Raw genomic sequence first — 19,386 nt, 5'->3', positions numbered from 1 at the left:
AAAGTCAGACCTCAAAAGATTAAATCAAGCTTACTCTCTGCCTAACAAGTTCAGGATAAATCCGTGTCTCCTTTGCACACGTTGAGTATTGTTCCACTGCAGAAGTGATTCCCAATCTCAGCCTAAGTGATGGGGAAGTGGTTGGTTGGGATCAAATAGGATGGAGCTGTTAAGGAGTCTCTGGGAATCAATAAGTGGAGCCAGTTACCTCCAGGGCTGGTGAACTGTGTATGGCTGCGTGCTTTACATTGCTGGATTTGGCTTGTAAACTTATTCCTTCTCCTCCAAGTGTATGGGAAGCACATTTCTGAACGGAGCGGTGCCTAAAGCCTGGGTCTCCATGGCAGAGAGGGGTTACTGCAGTGCCAGCGAGTTTCAGGAGCTCCATCCTCTCCATTGTGGCACATAGGATGAGTCCTGGGCAGGTGGGACCCGTTACCGACCCAGCTGAGTGTGGCCACCTCCGGGGCACGCAGGGATGGGTAAGGTTTGCAGATGCCAGCAGGTACATTTCAGATGTTAGCAGCGGGGATAGCTTTCTCCCTATTAAATTACACGGAGTTTGGATTGAATTTTCCTCTTTCTGTTTTCCCCCAACACTGCTGGTTACCATGGCAATGGCTACATGACTTTGTTGTAGTTGTTTTACTTAAATATAGCGAAAGAAATTGCTAGAGCTTGGGATTCTGGCTTCGAAAATTCAATTTAAGGAAAGCCTAACAGCTACTCTGTGTTAGAGGTGCACAAAATAGCTTCAGAAACCGCAGAGCTTCTAGCGCAGAAAACCACAGAACCGCACGGTCCTATAATCTGAAGAATGGGCAGACTTTTTTTGGCACTTCTTGTGGACGGAGGACCAACGTTTTGAACCACTCCGTGCTTCCAGGCAGCTTGAAAGTGGCTGCGAGTAACCAAGGGCTCGCACAGGCTGAAATCCCCCGTCCCTACTCGAGGGCAGCTTTGGCCAAGATGAAAACTTCAATTCTCCCCAGCTTTAAATGAACTCCCAGCAAAGCCAGAGCGTTCCTAGCCCAGCCTTCCGCTTTAGGGCTAAGGAAAGGGGATTTGAAAGCGCCCTGCCCGCTCGCTCGCAGGCTGCTGCCGTGCTGCTGGGCTGCTCTGCAGGGTGCTCAGAGCTGGAAGGAGACCGAGCGACCGCAGCAGGGTGGCAGGACCCGGCTGTGCTCTGGCTGCTGTTTCAGCAGCAGCAGCCTCTGTGTTAGGGTGTTCTCTGCAGATGACTTCCCATGCAGGACAGATGTAACTGACTCCTCTGAAGTCAGCAGGTGAGAGGAAAACTGGTTTGAGTGTAGTGAAACCCAGCGCTCTGAACCCCGGTGTGGAGTGAGCTGACTTCCTACAGTAACCCCTTTGGATGGTGGCTCGAGTAGAGACATACTGGCTCAGCCATTCACTAGGAACATCGTGCAGGATTTGCTCGGTTCCGTACTTAACACACTCCATCTAATCTGGCAATCTCTCTTGCAAGCCGAGTGAGCCCATCACTGTGGTATCTTGTGAGAATATGTGTGAAAATCTTGTTTACAACGGACCCTGCGTTTCCTCCCATCAGGTTCAAGTACAGCTTCGTTTTCTCCCTTTCCTTAGCATGTCACATTCCAATCCAGGATAGATGCAGATCCCTGGGGGCTTCCCTGGGAGGCAGATGGGGTTCTGAGTCTTTTGTGTTAATGACAACAAAACGAAGGTAAAAGATGCCGATCTGATGGTCTATGATTAGAGGAGTGATTTCCTGCTGGTTTGGGAGATTGGTGGAATCACATCCATGCATCTTTGGACGCACTAATTTAAAGCAATTAGTTAAAAAAAGAAAAAGAGAGTTGCCAATTACTCAGAATGTGAGAAGGATGAGATCAGCATCTCTTTCTGTTACAAGATTATCTCAAGATTCAAGAACCTGCAGTTTCCTGTAAAGACCACACAGAAATTATCAAACGTGCCCTTCTTTAAGCCATCGAAATCAGGCTGGTCATGAACTTTTATTAGTGTTCTCCCCTTCCTGTCCCTGCCCACTTTTAGAGGCCTGTATTTCTATATTTTTATATGGATTTTTTTATATTTAGACTTTATATGTGTTTTTTTATATTTTTATGTTTTATGGGGGGTTATATTTATATGGGGGCTTTTATATTCATATATTGTTATATGGGGGGGGATTTGCCCTATTTTCAGATGAGTCGCAACGAATCTGAAAGCTCAGAGGGCACAACCTGCTCCTCTTGACATAGCGAACACCGCAGAGCAGAGTGTATCTGTCTATCTCCACTGTTCATCACAGAGTGTTGTTTGGTAAGACAGGCTCATGCAGATAACAAATGTCTTATCTGAAGACTTTCTGATGAACAGGAGCAGAGGTTGGGACCCTTCTGGCTAGACCGGTCCCTAGAGAAAAGGGAAACTTTCCCATGGAAAGGTACCGGAGGAGGAGCACCCACTGTGGTGGGTGCTACAGAGGAGCCACCAAGGGGGGGGTTAGGGTTGGTGGCTGCAGTAGCACTGATCTCTGCCTGCAGGCATCACCGATGCTTCATGCTGGTTCACTGGCTGTAGCTGCCTCCCACTCTTGTGACTGGGGAGGATACCCAAGTGCTCGGAGTGAAGGGCCAGCAGCCTCTGCAGGAGCAAGAGCGATGGCTGGGGCCGAGCAGAGCTGGAGGAGCAGGTTGTGATGCTTCCCTGCTCCCCTGCACTGCTGGAGAGCTGTGCCTGGAGTCCTTCCTGAGCCAGGCATGGGCTCTGCTCCCAGGGGGGGCCGTGTCCAGCCTCCCTTTTGCACTGCCTTACAAAAGAGGGAAGAGTTTCAGCTCGCAGTGTGTCACTGAAACCTGGGCATGACCAAACCCATTCCCAGCTCTTCACAAAGAGCAAGGGAAAGGCAGGTAAGGGTAAGCCTTAACTTCCAACAACTGTGTTCTTAGAGTTATAAACACCAAAGGACATGCTGCAATATGAAAATCTTCAGCTATGGGGAAAGAGAAGGAAATACCTAGAGCTGTTGCAACAATGCATGTGCTAAGTTTAGAACATCTTTAAGTCATCCTCACTTTCTGGAATTGGATTGTGCAATTTATGTTCTTTTCTAGCAAATAAATGAGCTTTGCTTTTAATGAAGAAATGTTAAATCTCCCTTACATTTCACTTTGAAAGAGCTATAAAAGTGAAATGTGGAACTCATTCTTCCATGTCAATGATTAGGAGCCCAAAATACATCTGTTCCACATGAACAACTGCAGACTTTGCTTTCAGAGAAGAATAGCTATATTTGTAGTCCCTTTAAATGTATTCCTGTTGATTTCATGCGTGTGTATCCTAACTTCTAAAGACAGAAGAATGTCACAATCCTGATGCAAACCAAGCTGCAGGTATCCAGATGTTAAGGAAGAATGCTCCACTATTCAGCTGAATCTGCACAAGTATCCAGGTTCAGCACTAAACCGTAGCTGTAAACCAGAGGATCCTCATTGGAGGTACTGCATAGATGCACTATTTGGACTTCTCATCTCATTTACAGCTGTGGAAGGGCTTTCTGGGGGCTCAGGCTGACTTGTGACAGCTCTTTATTGCAGCATCCATGTGATTGCAGATCAGCTTTCAGAACCTGGATTCCTTCCCTCCAAAATAGTGAATCTCTTTCTTAGCTCTAGAAATCTTAGGTGGGAATACGAGTTATGACAGGGAATTTGTCTGGGGGAGTGAGTGATGAAGGTATCTGTACCTGCGCTGTGAGTTTCAGTGTGAATTCCACTACTGTGCGATTGGAATTCTGCAGTGAGCTCTTGAGAGCCAGGATAATTTATGTACAAGAATGCCTTAAAATAAGCCTCCATAATTACAAAAATGCAGTGTTTAAATTTATAGTAAAAACCCACACACTGCTGGCAAAACTGTAACTGCATCTGGAAAACATTAAGGATGCTATTAAAATAGTCTAGCATAAACTAGAAATGAGACTGAAATTACAGTGTTGCTTACTTAACCATTTTTAGGAAGTATATTCTGAATAAGACCCACTTTGCTGTTTCGGTTGTTGATGGAACTCTGTACTGGCTCTTGTTTACCACTGAGAACCAAGGTCGTGCTCTCTTACCTAGTTTAGAGCAACCCCTTGCTCTGGTTTGTGAGCATCTTCTTGCAGTTGCTGGTGGTTTAGAGCATACCCAGGTATGGTGGGGAAAGCAGGGAGACCCCAAAGGAGAATGAAAATCACAGCACTGAAAAACTGATTTTATTAAAAAGATGAAATGTTTTCAAACATTGAAAAATTACGTTTTTATAAAAACAGAAATAGGCAAAATACCCATTTGTCTTCTATTTACATATACAATATTCCTCATTGTATAAAATTATTTACAATATATAAAAAAATTACAGTAAAATAGGTTATTTTCTTACAAGACATCAAGCCCTGTACTTCTAGTGTAGATCATGGCAGACAAGAATATTATTGCACCTGTGAAACAAACAGTCTAACAATAGGAGTGTTCTCTTAGCCATGCCTTCAACTGAGATCTAAAATAACATCGTTAGCTACGGTAACATTCATTTAATCTCTTCTAGGGTCAACTTCAGGCAGTTTCCATACAAACATTGTCTCGTAAAGCTTAGGATGGGGCAGTTAGGACTGGGACAAAAACATATTTACAGCTTCTTCTGCACGGAGTCTTATTGGAGTTCACCCTTCACAGAAGCTGCATAAATAACCCCTGCTCTCCCGGCCGCAACGGGCGGGTTCACGGATGCAGTCACCACGTTCTCTGCAGGAGATGACCGGCTAAGTCTCCTTGTGTCAAACCCTCCTCGGCTCCCATCGCCAGCGCCTCGGTGCCTCCCCACGTAGTACCAGCTACAGGCTCCTCACACTCCTGCACCTGAGCAGTTGAACAAGGTCCGCTGTTGGCAGGTCAGAGTCCCTGAGGGCTACATGTGCCGCTTCATGTGCAAAGCCAGGTGGTCTGACCTGGAGAAGGCCCTGTCGCAGAGGTGGCACTGGAAGGGCCGGTGCCCGGTGTGCTTGCGGTAGTGACGGGTGAGCTCGTCGGAGCGAGCGAACTTCCAGCCGCAGCCTTCCCAGTTGCAGTGGTAGGGCTTCTCACCTGCGGGAGAGAGCACAGAGCGTGACTCAGCGCGGCACTCCCACGGACGGGCACCCTTCCCACCTGAGCTCAGCGTATCCCTTTACTGCAGACCAAGCCCTTCTACAAGAGCCGAGTGCTTTCAAGCTGCTCCAGCAACTCCTTTCCTAGGCTGTACCTGCAGTAGAACCCCTTTGACAAAGCTGAGAACCGCTTTGATCTGTACATGCATAGGAAAACACCCAGACCCATAGACCTGAGCACCTGTCACAGCTCAACCATGAATACTCCCCAAGAGACTACAGGGTTAAAGCTCAGCCTGCAAACTGTTCTATACAGGCAGCGATGGCATCTATACAGGCAGGCAGCGCATCCCACCTCCCAGGGAAGGAACCAGCTGTATTTACCTGTGTGCGTCCTGAGGTGGGCCTTCAGGTGCGAGCTCTTGGTGTAGGTCTTCCCACAGCCCGCATAGGTGCACGTGTGAGTAGCCGTCCTCTTCCGCGGCCAGGACCGACGTCCCCTTTTGGGTTTGGAGTCCAGCAGCTCCAGAGGGGAGGAAGGAGGGGTGAGCATGCCCCTGGGAGCAGAGGGCTGCAAGGGCAGGCTGTCCTCAAACAGGCCGAACTGGGAGGTGTTCTGGTACTGGAGATGGGTCTGTGGGTGGTGGAAGCTGGAGGCCGGGTGGTAGCTTTGTTGGAAGGACACGGACGAGGGGCACATCATCTGCGTGTGGCAGTCATTCACCATGAGATCGTCGGGGCTCAATGGAGGTGTCTCTGCCCCAGGGATCTGGGGGGAGCTGGCCACCCGGGGCTGCTCATAGGCCATCATGCAGGTGGCATTGCCCTCCTGCTTGATCTTCGGGCAAGCCTGGGGCACCAGACCCAGGACCGGTCCGTAATTGTCCATGTCGGGCTCGGGCTTAATGTTCTCAACGAACTGCGGGCCCCCGAAGGTGGGGGTCACGAAGAAGCGCCCGTGGACGTTGCCAGGAGGGCAGTAGCTGGAGTCCATCTCGGAGTGCATCATCTCCGGCACCATGCCGGCGCTGTAGGGCGGGGGGCTGCCCTGCTCCAGGGCACTGTAGCATCCCGGGGACGGGTTTGTCTGGTAAAAGCCGCTGCTGTCCCCTTGCGCAGGGGGATAGTCCCCACCGGGCGCTCCCTGGCCGTAGCCGTCGCTGCCCATGGAAAGGATAAAATCCAGCACGTTGTTGAGGTCTTCATCCTCCTTGCGAGGGGAGAGGCCGCCCCAGGTGCCGGCGGGGGGCTTGGCCTCCGGGTCGCACTTCCATCTCTGGGGGAAAGAAAGAGAAGGGACAGGGTTAGAGGTGGCGTTGGAAGTGAGGGGGGGAGCGGTCCGGGGGAAGCGGGGCAGCGGCAGCGCTGCCCACCCGGGGGAGCGGAGGAGCGGGCCGGGGCAGGGACTCACTTCGTGGAGGGTTTTCTCCCGGCAGGGGCTGGCGAAGGTGGCGAAGGAGGGCAGGATGGTGTCGCTGAGCGCCATGGTGCGGGGCGGCGAGCGGCGCGGCGCGGAGAGCCGCCCTCCCCACCTTATAACGCGGGCGCGGGCGCCCTCAAGCCAATTGCAGGGAGCGGAGGAAACGCGTCCTGGACGGGGCGGGCGGGAGGCAGCGGCTCGGGCGCAGCCTAAATTTAGCCGGTATAAAAGGACGCGGCGACGGCGGCCCCAGCCCGAGCGGGGAGGAGCGGAGCGGGGCCGGCACCGGCACGGCCGGAGGGGCCCCCGGGCTGACCCCCCCCCGAGCAGGGGAGACCCCGCCTCGGGCTGCGGCTGCGGGGGGACACTGGGGGGGTCATGATGAGGGATGAGGGGGTCCCAGGCTCGGGACACGGAGGGATCCCCCCTGACGTGAGGGGACGGTGAGAGGGGAGACACTGGAGGGACCCACTGTGGGATGGGACGCACTGAGGGGTCCCTGCCATGGGACCGTCATGATGTGAGGAGGCATTGATGGGTCCAGGTTACAACTGTGAGGGACCCACTGTGGGATGGGGCGCACTGAGGGGTCCCTGCCATGGGCACACTGATGAAAACACCATGAATGAGGGCTCTGGTCCTAGCACGTGTCCCAGGGGTGAGGTGTGGGGGACCACAAAACACAGGTGGGAGAAGAAGGTGGAACAAACACAGCAAGGGAGGCTGATGCCCTGCTCTGCATAGGCAAAGGCATGGGAGGTGGTGATGGAGGCCTCTGGCTCTGGTCACCCAAAGGTCTCAGACCCATCTCAGTACTAAAGGAAAGGTGTTTAATGCCACTCTTGTATGGCCTCCACTGGCAACTGGTATTTAATGGGAGTTCAGGTCTCAAGCAGAGTTTCCATTTGCCACACAAAATCAATGTTTCCCTATGACATTACGAGAGAAATAACCCAAGTCACCTCTGGGATCTCCTCTGCTCATAGCCCCTTGATGGTCCTGGGCTGCGTTCCTGAGAAGGGAAGACTTCTCCTCCCTTACCTTGGCCCCCAGCTCAGATGCTCGCTCTGAAGGAGCTGTTCTCTGATCACTTTTGAGCACGTGCCCCAGGCTCCTGTTTGTGAGGACCACGGCTGCCTGGCAGGCACCCAGAAGCCAAAGAGCAGAAGTGGCCATACTCAAAGCAGAGGAGAGGTAAGATCTGTCCCAGGAAAGAGGCTGATTCTTGAGAGCCTGCGCACAGAAGCAGCCGTGCTTGCCCCTCACCTCCTCCGTATTCCCTCTGCAATCCCTTCTAAAAGCATTTCTAAGTGAGCTGGGGATCAGAAGAGCAGAGGAGAACAACCCTTACTTTTATGCTCTGTGTGCCCCATGGGGGGAAGAACAATGGCCCCTGATGGACTCTGGTTCTCAGAAGCCTTTTGAGTGTGTTCGCTAGAACAGGCTCGGGGTTTACGCTGCCACCTCGGGCAAGCCCGGTTGCTAGGCTGAGTAAATGATCTCGGTAATAGCTGCCCATGTTTTAGACCAACGAACACCTCATGTTTAACGCTCTATACTTTTCATTCTCAGAGTTCACAGGATGGCCAGGAGGAGCAGCCAAACTTCTGTGACTGGAGCAGAATCAATCCACTGAATGCATGGTAACGCAGTACACAAAGATGGGTGACTCATAGCTCTGTAATGTCACACTTGTGTAATCTTTCAATGTAAACTCTTTTCCTCTAATAAAATGTCAGTAAGCGTACGATACGTATATATGGTGCTGTGAGTCAGCCAAGAAAATATACTCTGATGAATTCAGAATGAATGCGAACGTTCCCTTGATAACACACCCTGAATGTCTGTGTCAGTTTATGTGCTTGTGATTTCAGCAACAGCTACAGCAAAATATTTTGTTTCTAGGATATACAACTGGACGTGGAGGTTTCACTGGGAAGCTCCAGTCGGATGCTGTAGGCACTGGAAGGACACTTGGTTATAGCCCCGTGCTGACTGTCACCTAACTGTGTTTTCTGTGCATCAAGGAAGCCTTTAACAGGTACTGAGGATGGAAGCCAAAGTAATAAAGTCACTGCCTTTCGTTCCCTTTTGTTTTCAAGCAAAGCAGTGAAGCTGAGAACCTGCAGCTACACTAAACCTGGGGAGGCAAATGTGAGGCTTTATTTGTGTTGTGAGTCACTCATTCTGCATAAATCGAGTGCGACTTTGCCATGACCTTCCACTTGCTCCATGATAACTGTGCTGACATTTTCTGGCTCTTGTTTTTTACTGTATGCAACGCTTCTTTTCAGTTCTAAACCCAAGCCCCTGTCACTGCTCTGACTTAGGGCAGCAGAGCTCAGGAGCGATGCCGCTGGTGTGGAAATGGGAAGAGTGTGAGATTAGGACGCGGTTGTTAACCTGCTGTGGGTAGAGGAGGACAAAGCGATGTGTGCATTGTCTCCCAGCCAACGTAAACGCAGGCTCAGCCATTCCTGCGCCTAAGCTGAGTTTTCCAGGTGTTGCTGCTGATCTCGGCTCCTTTTCCACCGACAGAGCCTTTCTGAGGGGCTGGGGTCAGGATTCCCCGTGCCCACAGCAGGGTGAAAGCTGGGGCTGCACCATGAGCTCGGTGGGGCTCTGGGCTGGGGGGAATGCCCCCGTCACCCGGCTGCTGGAGCCCCGTGAGTCAAAAGGGAACCAAAGGAACAAACAGAAAGCTCTTTGCTCATGGGATTGTTCTCAGAAAGTCCTGGCTGCACCTAGGGCCAACGTAATGAGAGCAGCGTAAGGGAGCCGCGAAGGAGCGCTCCAAGTCCCGCTGCTGGAAACCACGGTGCTAAGGAACAGTCAGCCACTTCGTATTCAAATGAGCCGAGCGTTATCAGAGCATCTCCCTCCCTGCCTCGCAAACTGCTCTAGTTCTGTTGACTGCACTCTTTTCTTCTCTTTTTTCCTAATTTGAACTGCAGATTCTTGGTCCTTTCTAGAGGCTGCTCTCAAGGAAGTTGGTAAAATGATGTAAACAACCACATAAAATGAAATAGGCAGCTTGGGTGGTTTTTTGAGAGGCTTCATTTGGGGAGATGTCTTATTTTAGGGAGAGTGATTTTGTCCTTTCAACCTTTTATCTGGTTAAAGTAAGTAACATCATGAATTCATTTGCTAAAGGGGCTTTTTTGACCAGACCTTGCATGACTGGCACTGGGTCCCATTCAGGGACTTCAAGACAAAGGTGAACCATCTCTCTAATGAGCTGGACTTGAAGGGGCTCAGGAAGCTTTTAGGACATATTTTCCTTTAGTATTTTTGGTGATTCTCCTCAGAACTCTATGAATATTTGCAGTCATTCTTGAGGTTTGAGTGCTGGAAGCAGCAGACAAATAGGACTCACCCCTGCTTAGCCAAGGTTTTCAATCATGGTATTGCCCTAAAGCTCCCCCATGAGTAAGTGTTTCACCAAGCCCTCCTCTTCCCCAGCTCTTGCATCGTATCTCAGCTTCCCAGTCAAGAGCACCACAACCACATGTACAAGGGCTGCACATCGTGCTGGCTCAGGGATTTGGGGCTAGGTTTAATTTAAAGCAGAACACATGGAGCATGAGGGGAGAGTGGAAGGTGGAAGGAGCCCTGGGAGGTCTGGTGGGGCCATGGAGCAGGGCTGGGAAGCATCATGGGGTGTTTGGAACAGCCAGGAGGAATCCAGCTTCTTTAAGGCTGCACAATGGAAGGCAGAGACTGCAGAAAGGTACCACAAAAAGAGACATCTGACTCTTGCACTCTCCAGCAGAGCAATGTTGCTGCCCCAATTTCTTTTACCTGTGGGCCCAAGTAGGAACCTGGTTTTGTCCATGTTGGAATGCAGAGCTGCTTGCATTTTTCATTCCTGGAAGTATGGCCTTAAGCTTGCCTCTGTGGCCATGTGGTGTTTGTCTCTGCCTGGATAATGCAGTTCTAATAATGCTTTAACAATGGCATGTTCTTCAAACTACGCTGCACTTCCTTGATCTTTGTCATCTAGGACTTTATCAGCAGCAGTTTCTGTTTTCTTCCAGGTCATTGTTCACAACATTGAATGGAAGCGATGATAAAACCAGATCATGGACTAATAAACCTGCTCAATTAAAGCTTAAATTAGATTTCAGGATGCATCAGCCTGCGTTTGGACTGGTTCGCGTGTGCACACCATACTGATTTGTCATGTTCTCATTTCTGACTGTGAAAACCATAGTGTACCCAGGCAAGTCCTTGCAGAGGTTTGCTTGTTCCATCAGCACTGCTGCCTTATTTATAACACCATTGTCATTAACTAAACCATCTTGATTTATAACTCTTTTTGGGTATCAAGTCCTTCCAGTCTCTTGCCCAGGTTTCTCTAAGGCTGACAGGCGTATCTGGGTCAGCCTGTTTACCCTATTGACATAACATTAACATTCTTCGAGTCACCTGGGGCTTCCCCACTGGTCCCGAATTGATTGCTAATAAACTTCAACCATCTGGATAGGTCCTTAGCTGCTGGAGTGTTTTGAAACACTCACTTATAAGTTACCCAGACCTGGCAACTTCGTGTTGTTTGAGATGAGCAGCAGTTGTTTTAACATCCTCCTTAGTTACTGGAATGGAAAGTGTTTCAACATCATTATTGTCTGATCTGAACGCAGCATCTGGCTTTTCTCCCAAAGAGAGAGCAGAAATATTTTTCAGCACTTCTGCTTTTTCAGCACCGTTATTGACAGCGCTGTCGTTTCCATTCCCTGCAATGGCAATCTGAATCCATTTCACTGAGAGCCTGAGTAACTTCGCTCACCAAGATGAGCAGAGCTCAAGCACTGATACTTTCAGCCACTGCACGCTTTAGCTTGGCAGCCTTCCATCGATGCAAAGGGAAAATAAGCTGAAATCCCATTCCAATAAATAAGTCAAATTACATAAAGAAGACTTTTCTCAGAAATATGCAAGAAAATACTGTTCCTGTCACTGAAGTACGTAAATGGCTCAGTAAATCATGGAAGAAAATCAGCTGTTTAATGAATTTAATCAAGGTAATTACGTATTGTTATTTGAATCTGCTGTGTGCAGAATGGGAGTGTTCAGCTGTAAAGGGGTTTTTTGGTCATTTTTCATTTGGGGACTCTTCAAACCTAACCGATTGATGCCAGTTTTTTAATTACCAGCTTTGATTAGGTATGGAGCTCTGTCTCTGCCAGCTCTCACTGCTGCGTGTGCTGCATGCACACACGCTGGATTGCAGATGTCCCTTTCAGCTGTCAATTAAAAACACATTTGAGAGAGCTTTGCTTTTCCTTTTGCAGAACTGTGAAGTGAAACCACAGCCTCGAAAGCACGTTTAATCCTATCAGTGAAACGGCTTCAAATATCAGCCACTGCTTAGGACAAGCAGCTTTGGGTTGTTGCCAAACACTCTTTTGTGATAGAAGCAAACACCTAGTGAAGAAACAGGCAACGAGGGTGTGGAACAACAGGAGCATCAGGCAGAAAGTGCCTATGGGGTTTCATTCAGAAAAATGACTGTTACTATTAATGAATATGAAATAACTTCCATGAAATCATCAGCCCAATAAGCTGAAACTCCTCTAATTCTGGAATACAGCGAGTGGGACGCTGAGATTTCACACCAGTCATGTCTTTCCTAGTCTGCATTTAGGAGAGAGCTTAGCTGATTTGTTGCAGATGCCAGGAGAAAAAGTAAAGAGATCTCTTATCTCCTGTGGAGATAAGGACAATGGGTAATGCTGTAAGACCTGCAAAGTTAACTGGGTTTAGAAGTGAGAACTGAGCTTGGCAATTCATTAACGCAGGGGAATGTTCTGTTTGAGGGGAGCTCAGAGAACTCCTCGGATGCACTTCTCTCCCTTTCTATCTTGTGAGCCCCGTTGCAGTCTGAGTCAGCAGAGCAGATGCAGAGGGCCTTGACTGCAGATTCTGTTGTCACTTTGAAGTTCACAGGTTTTAATAGGGGAGGGAAGACCGGACAAAGCTTAAAACCAGCCACGGGAAGGGAATTACTTAGAAGTGAGGAAGGCTTTGGGGTTTTTTCCCTCATTGATGGGCAGGACATCTCTATAAGTCATGGTTTTATCTGTTAGGTGGAGGTTTATTCTCCCAATATACAAAGTAGAAGTTTGTATAGGGAGGAGGGTGGAAAGCCTTGTTTAACACAACAAACCCGTGGGGTTTAGCTCTCATTTATAAAATACCTTCTTTGTACTGCACCTGTATTATTTATTAGTCATATGTCCTGCAGTTGAGTAATGGGAAATACTGGAGCATGCATTTCATTAACTGTGACACTGTTAATTGGTATTGCTCGCTGCCTGGAATGACTTTCCCTGTTTGAATACATGGAAGTATGAATCAGAGCTTAGTGAATTAGCCAGCGAGAGGAAGACGGGCATCTCTGCATGACAGGCTGGATGTATAGAGCAGCTGATCTCATTTGTCTTCCTGGCCTGTGAAGTCCTTTTCAGACTCAGATCACTGAAGTATTCAGAAAGGTATACATTTTTTGTCATGATCACAATTAGTTATAGCATCATGATTAAGCTTCGAAACTTCAAGTGGGATATTTTGGGACAGACTTTTTTCCATATCCATTGTGACCCCTTTTGGTTTTCTTGAGCTATTAATGCCTGCCTTTTAGGGTATTTATTGATTTAAATTCCTGAGCTTAGGAACAGTGCTTTGTGTCTTGCAGAAAATGCTTTCTATTCAGAAGCAAACCTGCAGCTTATGTTTTCACCTGAAAATATACTCCAAATTGTTCCGCTTGATATGCCTTCAAGGAATGTCACACTTAGTGCTGGCAATAAGCTCTAGGTTAAGTGCCAGTCGTCAGGGTTGATGCTGATCACAATTATTAATAGTTGGTGCTGTAGCATACACAGCAATTATAGTTTGAGAGAATAACCCTGTTGAAATCCCTTGAACGGTTACAGCTATTCTTGAGCAATAAAATGCTTTTTTCAAGGGACGGCCGAGCACAATGCAACTTTGTAGAATGAGTTGTGAAATTTTCTTTTCATTTGCCACATAAAGTGCCAAATAAATGTTTGCAATAAAAATACGAGCCTGGGAAGAATGTGTTTTGCCAATTACAGCATGATGTGGGCTACAAAGAAGTGTTCAGAATGGAGTTTAGTGTGGATGTTAGTGTCAGGTTACAGCAGGGAAAAGGGTGCCTTGATTTGCCAAATAACTGGTGTTTTTTATCCCACATTTGCAAGGAAAATCACTGCCTTTGGAAGAAAAGAGATGGGTCTAATCCTATGCCAAATGAATTCAGTGAGGAGAAGCAGGCAGGCTTCTGCTTGGTGAGAAACCAGTGCAGAACACTGATTGCTGGTGGCCAATCCCTTCAGCTGGTGGTTGCCACATTAAGCTCATCTACTTGGCCAATGCTAGTCAAGGCAGGGGGGGCACAGGGTGGGATTAAAGCTTCTATAGGAGAAGTGGTCCAAGCCACATTGGGCCCGGGGGTGACAATGCAAGGGGCCCTTTCTCCTGTTGCTCAAGGGCTTGCCCGATGCACCCTGTTCCCTTTTTCTCAGTTTCGTATCACAGCAAACCCAGTGATTTGTCACCATTGACTTCAGGCTGAAGTTAAATACCGAAACGCCCTTGAAAGAAAGCCTGAAAACACCCCAAATCTGAGCCCTCTCGTGCCCGACTGCTTCACGGGGCTGTTTTCTGTCTCCTTCTGCTTCAAAACCACCTGCTCGGAGGGGATGGCAAAGCGTCCCATTCACATGAAATCAGCGCGAAGCAGGCAGCCAAGAGGCAGCGGCGCGTATGAGCGAGAGGGGATCCTTTGCAGCCTTTATATACCAGAGTTATTTTTAACCACAGCCTCCATGCTTATTACAGTGTTTCCTCTCTCAGACGCTCAGGAAGCCCACTTGGCTCTGTTTCCTGCTAACATGCGGCCCTGGCTCACAAAATCTCTGAGAACAACAGGCCTGAGACTGCTCGGCTCCATTAAAAAACCTGGCAACTTTTCAAGCCCTGACAGAAAACCTTTGAAAGCTCTGGATTTCCTCCAGCGAACGTATGAGGCTCCTCCATCGGTGACAAATTAGACTGAAACGGCACAAAACGCTCCTATGTCAATAGCCTTTTTCTGCGCTCACCCTTTTAATAGTTCGAGTGTTATTTATAGGGATTTCTCTGGATGGAAAAATATTGCCATGTTTTTCCAAAGATGGGGTTGAGTGAAATGTTTTCCGTGTTTGTTTGTGTTTTATTTATGTATTTTTTTTTAATCCTTCTTTTTCCTTTGAGATTTTTGGGACAGTTTTCTTAGGCTCCAGGAGCAACCTTTTCCTTCCTGGAAACTGGGACAAAATGGCTGTTGTGAGTGCCTCAGTAAGAGGCCTGTGTCCAGTGCTGAGCACAAGTCTCTAAACGCTGCCATTCCTCAACTATAAAATAAGAGTTATCACGGGCACAACCGAGCTCCTAAGAGACAACGGAAGAGGTCAGTGGCACTTTGGTGGTGCCTTTACCCATCCTCTTTATGCGTAGCGTTAGTCCTTTGTGCTTCATTTTTCCTTGCAGACTTTCCACTGCAATTCCAAAGGGACTCCTGCTTCCAAAAATGCTTTCAAGTATCAGAATAGATGTGACCTTTGATGCTGAGACTGCTATTTTTTCCCCTGAGTTGACATTTTACTGTATTCTAATAGATCTTCCCGTGCAGTGGTTTCTCATGTCCGTCAGGAATAATGGCATCATAGAGGATAACTCCAGAATTATACTTGTGTGATTCTCTGGTTTTTGAAGAGTATTTCCTGTAACCCCAACTTTGTCTGCGTCAGTGGTGCCTTCAGGGTCATTCACTGCCCTGGGCATGACCAAGAGTCATCTGTAACATCTACCTGGGCTCTCTCGCTCCTGTATTGATCTCAGACAGTGGAGGAACAAGCACGGTCTTCAGGAGCAGGTTCACTGGAGCAGGAGGTGTGTTTGTTGTGTGTCCCCCCTCCAATTTTGACCATTCCCAGCTTGAACATGTAGCTAAGGAATTATAAGGCTTTGCTCTTAAAGGAGAGAGTGAAACAGGATTCATCCCACCCTGGGCTGATGCGGCCAGTTCTTAGCAATTGGAGCTAATACTATTCCAGCAATACAGCTCTGTTTTCTTGTTCCTCCTTAAAGGATTCTCTTCAGCCCTTCAGTCTCTTCTGAGCTGCTGGGTTCTGCCTTATAGATAGAAACAAATATGGGTTCTGTTTCTAAGGCTGACCCATCCCTATTGGTGTTGTATGGCAGCAGCACTTGTGCCCTCTGCCCTGCCCTTGGAGCTCGGTGGTTGTGTGAGAGGTCATCTTTATCATGAGGAAGAGCAAAACTGACGTCTGCTCTACAGCTCCCAGTGTCACTGCACCACTGACAACAAAATACTCAACTGGGACCTGTGTGTATCAGGCACAATCTTGAATGAGTGACTACCACCATCTCCCAGATGACCCTTACTCTGATCGAAATCATTTCACACCCAAAGTTATCTGCATTTCACACAGACGTGGTTAACTTCTGCAGCTGAAAATTACTCTTATGAGTAAGGAAAAACGCAAACAGTTTTGAGATGTGAAAGAGCTGAATCCCACCTTTTGTAGCTTTTAGCCACTCATTCTGCTGTTCATTAGTTGCGTATCTGATATCAGACCCCCAACTATTGGGCTTTGGCTGTGCCAGGGATACCCTCCTTTGCATGAGTCTTGGCATCAAGGCCTTGCAATGCAGTGTATCATTCTGGGAAGCGATCCTCATTTCGCAGATGGGAGCTCTGTAGTCACCAGCGCAGCCCATCACGTTCATCCTTATGGTTGATGGAACAGGGGGTGCACAACAGCACACGTGCGTTTGTTTTCAGGCAGGAAACCAAGAGTGCCAAAACGCAGCGTGAACCAAAGGGTCAGGGTGAAGCCTTTTAAAAGCCAGTCAAGGTGGTTGGGTTGTGTTCCTCACGCGCAGGCAAGTGCTCTAAAATTGACTTGTTTGGATGCTATTTGGAGCTCGCCGTAATGGGCCCCTGACTTTGGGCAGGTTGACTTTCTGCGTCACAGCCCGGCTCGGGATCGTGATACCAGCAAGGCCAATTAGTTTAACTGTCGTTCACAATTGCTGTTTGTTTGTGCGTGGTGGTTTATGGTGGCAACTGCAGGCCACTCTTCCATTGGAGCTCTTGCCAGTGGCCTCAGTAATTGCCCACTAGTGAGTGAAGGGCAGGCTCAGCAAGGACTTTCAAAGCTAACTCGCCCTCCTTCAAATATAACTGAAATTTATAGCTAGCAGCTTCTAAAATAACTCACATCACTGCCACCTCCAAAAACAGCTCTGGGACCATGTGGCCTTGTGGTTATGGCTCTGGGGTTGTGGTGATGAAGTCAGAGATTCAAATCCAGTTGTAGGGAGATAAAAAGCTTCAAAGAAAGTGAAACTGCTTTTTGGTGTTGTGTTTTTTGGGTTTTTTTTTGCCCTGATTATGTGGAAATAACAACGCCTCCTTTTACTTACACCTGAAAAACAAGATTCGTAGCTAAAAATAAGGTGCTCTGCAGAACCTCGTGTCACGTTAGGAGGTGCACTGTGCAGAACAGCCTGTGGCCGGCATGGAGAAAGCTCCTTTGAATTGACGTGTCAGGGTGTTTGCTTGTCTGGGTACAAAGCATCAAGGGGTAGGGTGATAAAAATCAAGGGCTGAAGCCTCCACAGACAGCACAGGCAGACACCAATGAGGTCCCCTAGTTTTCAATGTACTTATTAGTTGCCTGGATGTAGGCTTGGGGTTTAAGATAGGAAAGGATTTTTCTTGCTTGCTTAGAGCTACCCAGAGGTTTCTCTAAACTCTTAAGGGCCATTCACAGCCCATGGAAGGAGTTGCATAAGAATCCCATGGGTGCTGCACTGCAAATTGTTATTGTACAATAATAAGTAAATGCAAATAGAATAATAGCTGTGTAATTGTACATTATACAGGCTCAGGGTGGACAAAGTGCTTCCTGCTGTTAGGAAACTGCTTTCCTGGCCTGCAGCATGTGTCTTATCTCACACTTTGGGGTCTTTCTGCTATGGGGTCCTGTGGGTTTTAATGAGTTGTCAGACAAAGCAGACCTGCTTCAGGTGGAGGACTTAAGAGCTTGCCACTGTTGGTTGGCCAATATCTTGCGTCTAAAATAGCGTCCTGCAGAGAGGTATGTGCATGTTTACACACACACTATATGCATTCATGTGCCCCAGGCTGAAGAGGAACCTAAACCTGGCCTAAATAGAATTAAATCACTGTGTTAATTTGGTACAGGGAAGCACATGGGTCTTTTCAGCTGGAAAACTCTCACTTCCCCCTCAATATGCCGAATTATCACAAAACCATCGCCCTCTTGCCAAGTTGTTCCTATAGCCAGTGTATTCCTGAGGGCCTTGCTGAGACATCCTTGAGGGAATCTCCTTGAAAAACTGGGCTTTAGAAGGGCCCCCCCCAACCAACCAACCAACCCCCAATCTCATGGTGTCAACTTTCGTGTTTCGTGTCTCTCATTGATACTGGGCTAAATCTGTGCTGTTTACACACAATAGAGGCTTTTTAACTGCAGCTGAGAGCACAAGTCAGGTTAAACTTAACCTCGCTTCTTCACACACAGGATGTAAATGTGAAGGCACCTTTCAGGGCATAAAAGTCTGAAGACACCATGCTACATATCGTAACAAGAAGAGCCTGTGGTGCTGTTAATGTTAAGAAGAGCTGTTGTTGGGTTCTGATGACGTTGAGAACCCCCAAGTGAGCTTGTCACATGTTTCTGATTCATTCAGTAGCATTCCAGTGGGAAAACCTAGGGATGATAATGAGCATCAATGGTGTGTATTGTTTCACAGTGCACAGGGAAAATCCAAACCTGATTCATCAGCGACCAGCTTGGCAGATTACTCCTTGAATTGCATCAGGATTTAGTCTACAGTAGAGACAAGCACTAAAACACTTACAGAAAGAGAACTGATGCTTCCGCTGTTGGAATGCAGTGGATATCAAAGATGTCTTTGAATTCCTACAATTAGAAGGAGCCAAATAAAAACCAAATTATTTTCCAAGCAGATGGCCTTAGCCCTCGATACCAAAACACTCAAGCTCCCTAAGTAGTGGTTTGAAGATAGATGTTAATGGATCTTTGAGCAAGAAGCATTAGTGATCCGGACTACAGCAACATTTTAATTAGGAACTTGTACAATAACAGACTCAAAATGTAAACTTCAAAACATTTAAAGCCTAAATTACCCTGGGTTCAGAACTGGCATTGACTATGTAATTTTTAACATTCCAGACTGCCTTCATTATAGTTCAAGAAGCCACAGAAATACACCGTTACGAGCCAGGAATAGTTCTTCCTTTTATTTGGAAAGAGAATTACAGAGGGAGCTATTGGGAACTGAAGTTTAGTTCCTAAAGCAGGAGCGGGCTACAATATTTTTATACACAACTGCAACCACAGACTTGCACTCATTCGAACATGCCGGACTAAACGGTGCCGGCTGTATAAATACTCAACACTAAGTTAAAACACAGGTTCTTTTTTATTTCAGCTTTGAAGGTTTATCATGCTATTTCTACTTTTGCAATATCATTTAAAGGCTACATGCCTTATATATATATGTTATATATATATATAAACAGAGTGCCAGTAACTTAAACCTACAAATTAAGACCTTGGTTCTTCGGTAGGTTTGGAGAAAGGCTGATTCTGTTCTGGCCATTGTCGATGGGCACAATGCCTGCTTTCATTTGGGACCACGGGCTTAAAATTACAAAGCAAACCCTTTCTGGGTTTGTTGTGAGTTTTGTTTTTGCCCAGCCACT

At 47.6% G+C, this 19,386-nt stretch overlaps 2 protein-coding genes across 2 annotated transcripts in view; one reads left to right on the top strand and one right to left on the bottom strand.

Annotated features, from left to right (window-relative positions):
• The window catches only part of EPS15L1 (epidermal growth factor receptor pathway substrate 15 like 1), a 216,548-nt gene that overhangs the window by 46,433 nt on the left and 150,729 nt on the right, over positions 1-19,386 (top strand). The gene's annotated exons all lie outside the window — the stretch shown is intronic.
• KLF2 (KLF transcription factor 2) lies at positions 4,225-6,675 on the bottom strand. The gene is made up of 3 exons (XM_061355853.1): positions 6,528-6,675; positions 5,501-6,392; positions 4,225-5,114 (listed from the first exon to the last, which is right to left on the bottom strand). Exons 1-3 carry the CDS (start codon positions 6,600-6,602, stop codon positions 4,939-4,941), a joined length of 1,143 nt encoding a protein of 380 aa, XP_061211837.1. The 5' UTR covers positions 6,603-6,675; the 3' UTR covers positions 4,225-4,938.

The sequence above is a fragment of the Neopsephotus bourkii genome, unplaced genomic scaffold (assembly GCF_033783945.1).
Source record: "Neopsephotus bourkii isolate Nb327-2 ecotype Australia unplaced genomic scaffold, CSIRO-AGI_Nbou_v1 NB_838, whole genome shotgun sequence".
Lineage (NCBI taxonomy): Eukaryota > Metazoa > Chordata > Aves > Psittaciformes > Psittacidae > Neopsephotus > Neopsephotus bourkii.
The sequence above is the reverse complement of the archived record's forward strand: the minus strand, read 5'-3'. Positions and strand labels throughout refer to the sequence as shown.

Coding starts and splice junctions, on each gene's coding strand:
- KLF2 (XM_061355853.1), bottom strand. CDS start 6,602: ATGGCGCTCAGCGACACCATCCTGCCCTCCTTCGCCACCTTCGCCAGC. Junction 6,393..6,527: donor GGGAGAAAACCCTCCACGAA/GTGAGTCCCTGC, acceptor TCTTTCCCCCAG/AGATGGAAGTGCGACCCGGA. Junction 5,115..5,500: donor CCACCTCAGGACGCACACAG/GTAAATACAGCT, acceptor TCTCTCCCGCAG/GTGAGAAGCCCTACCACTGC.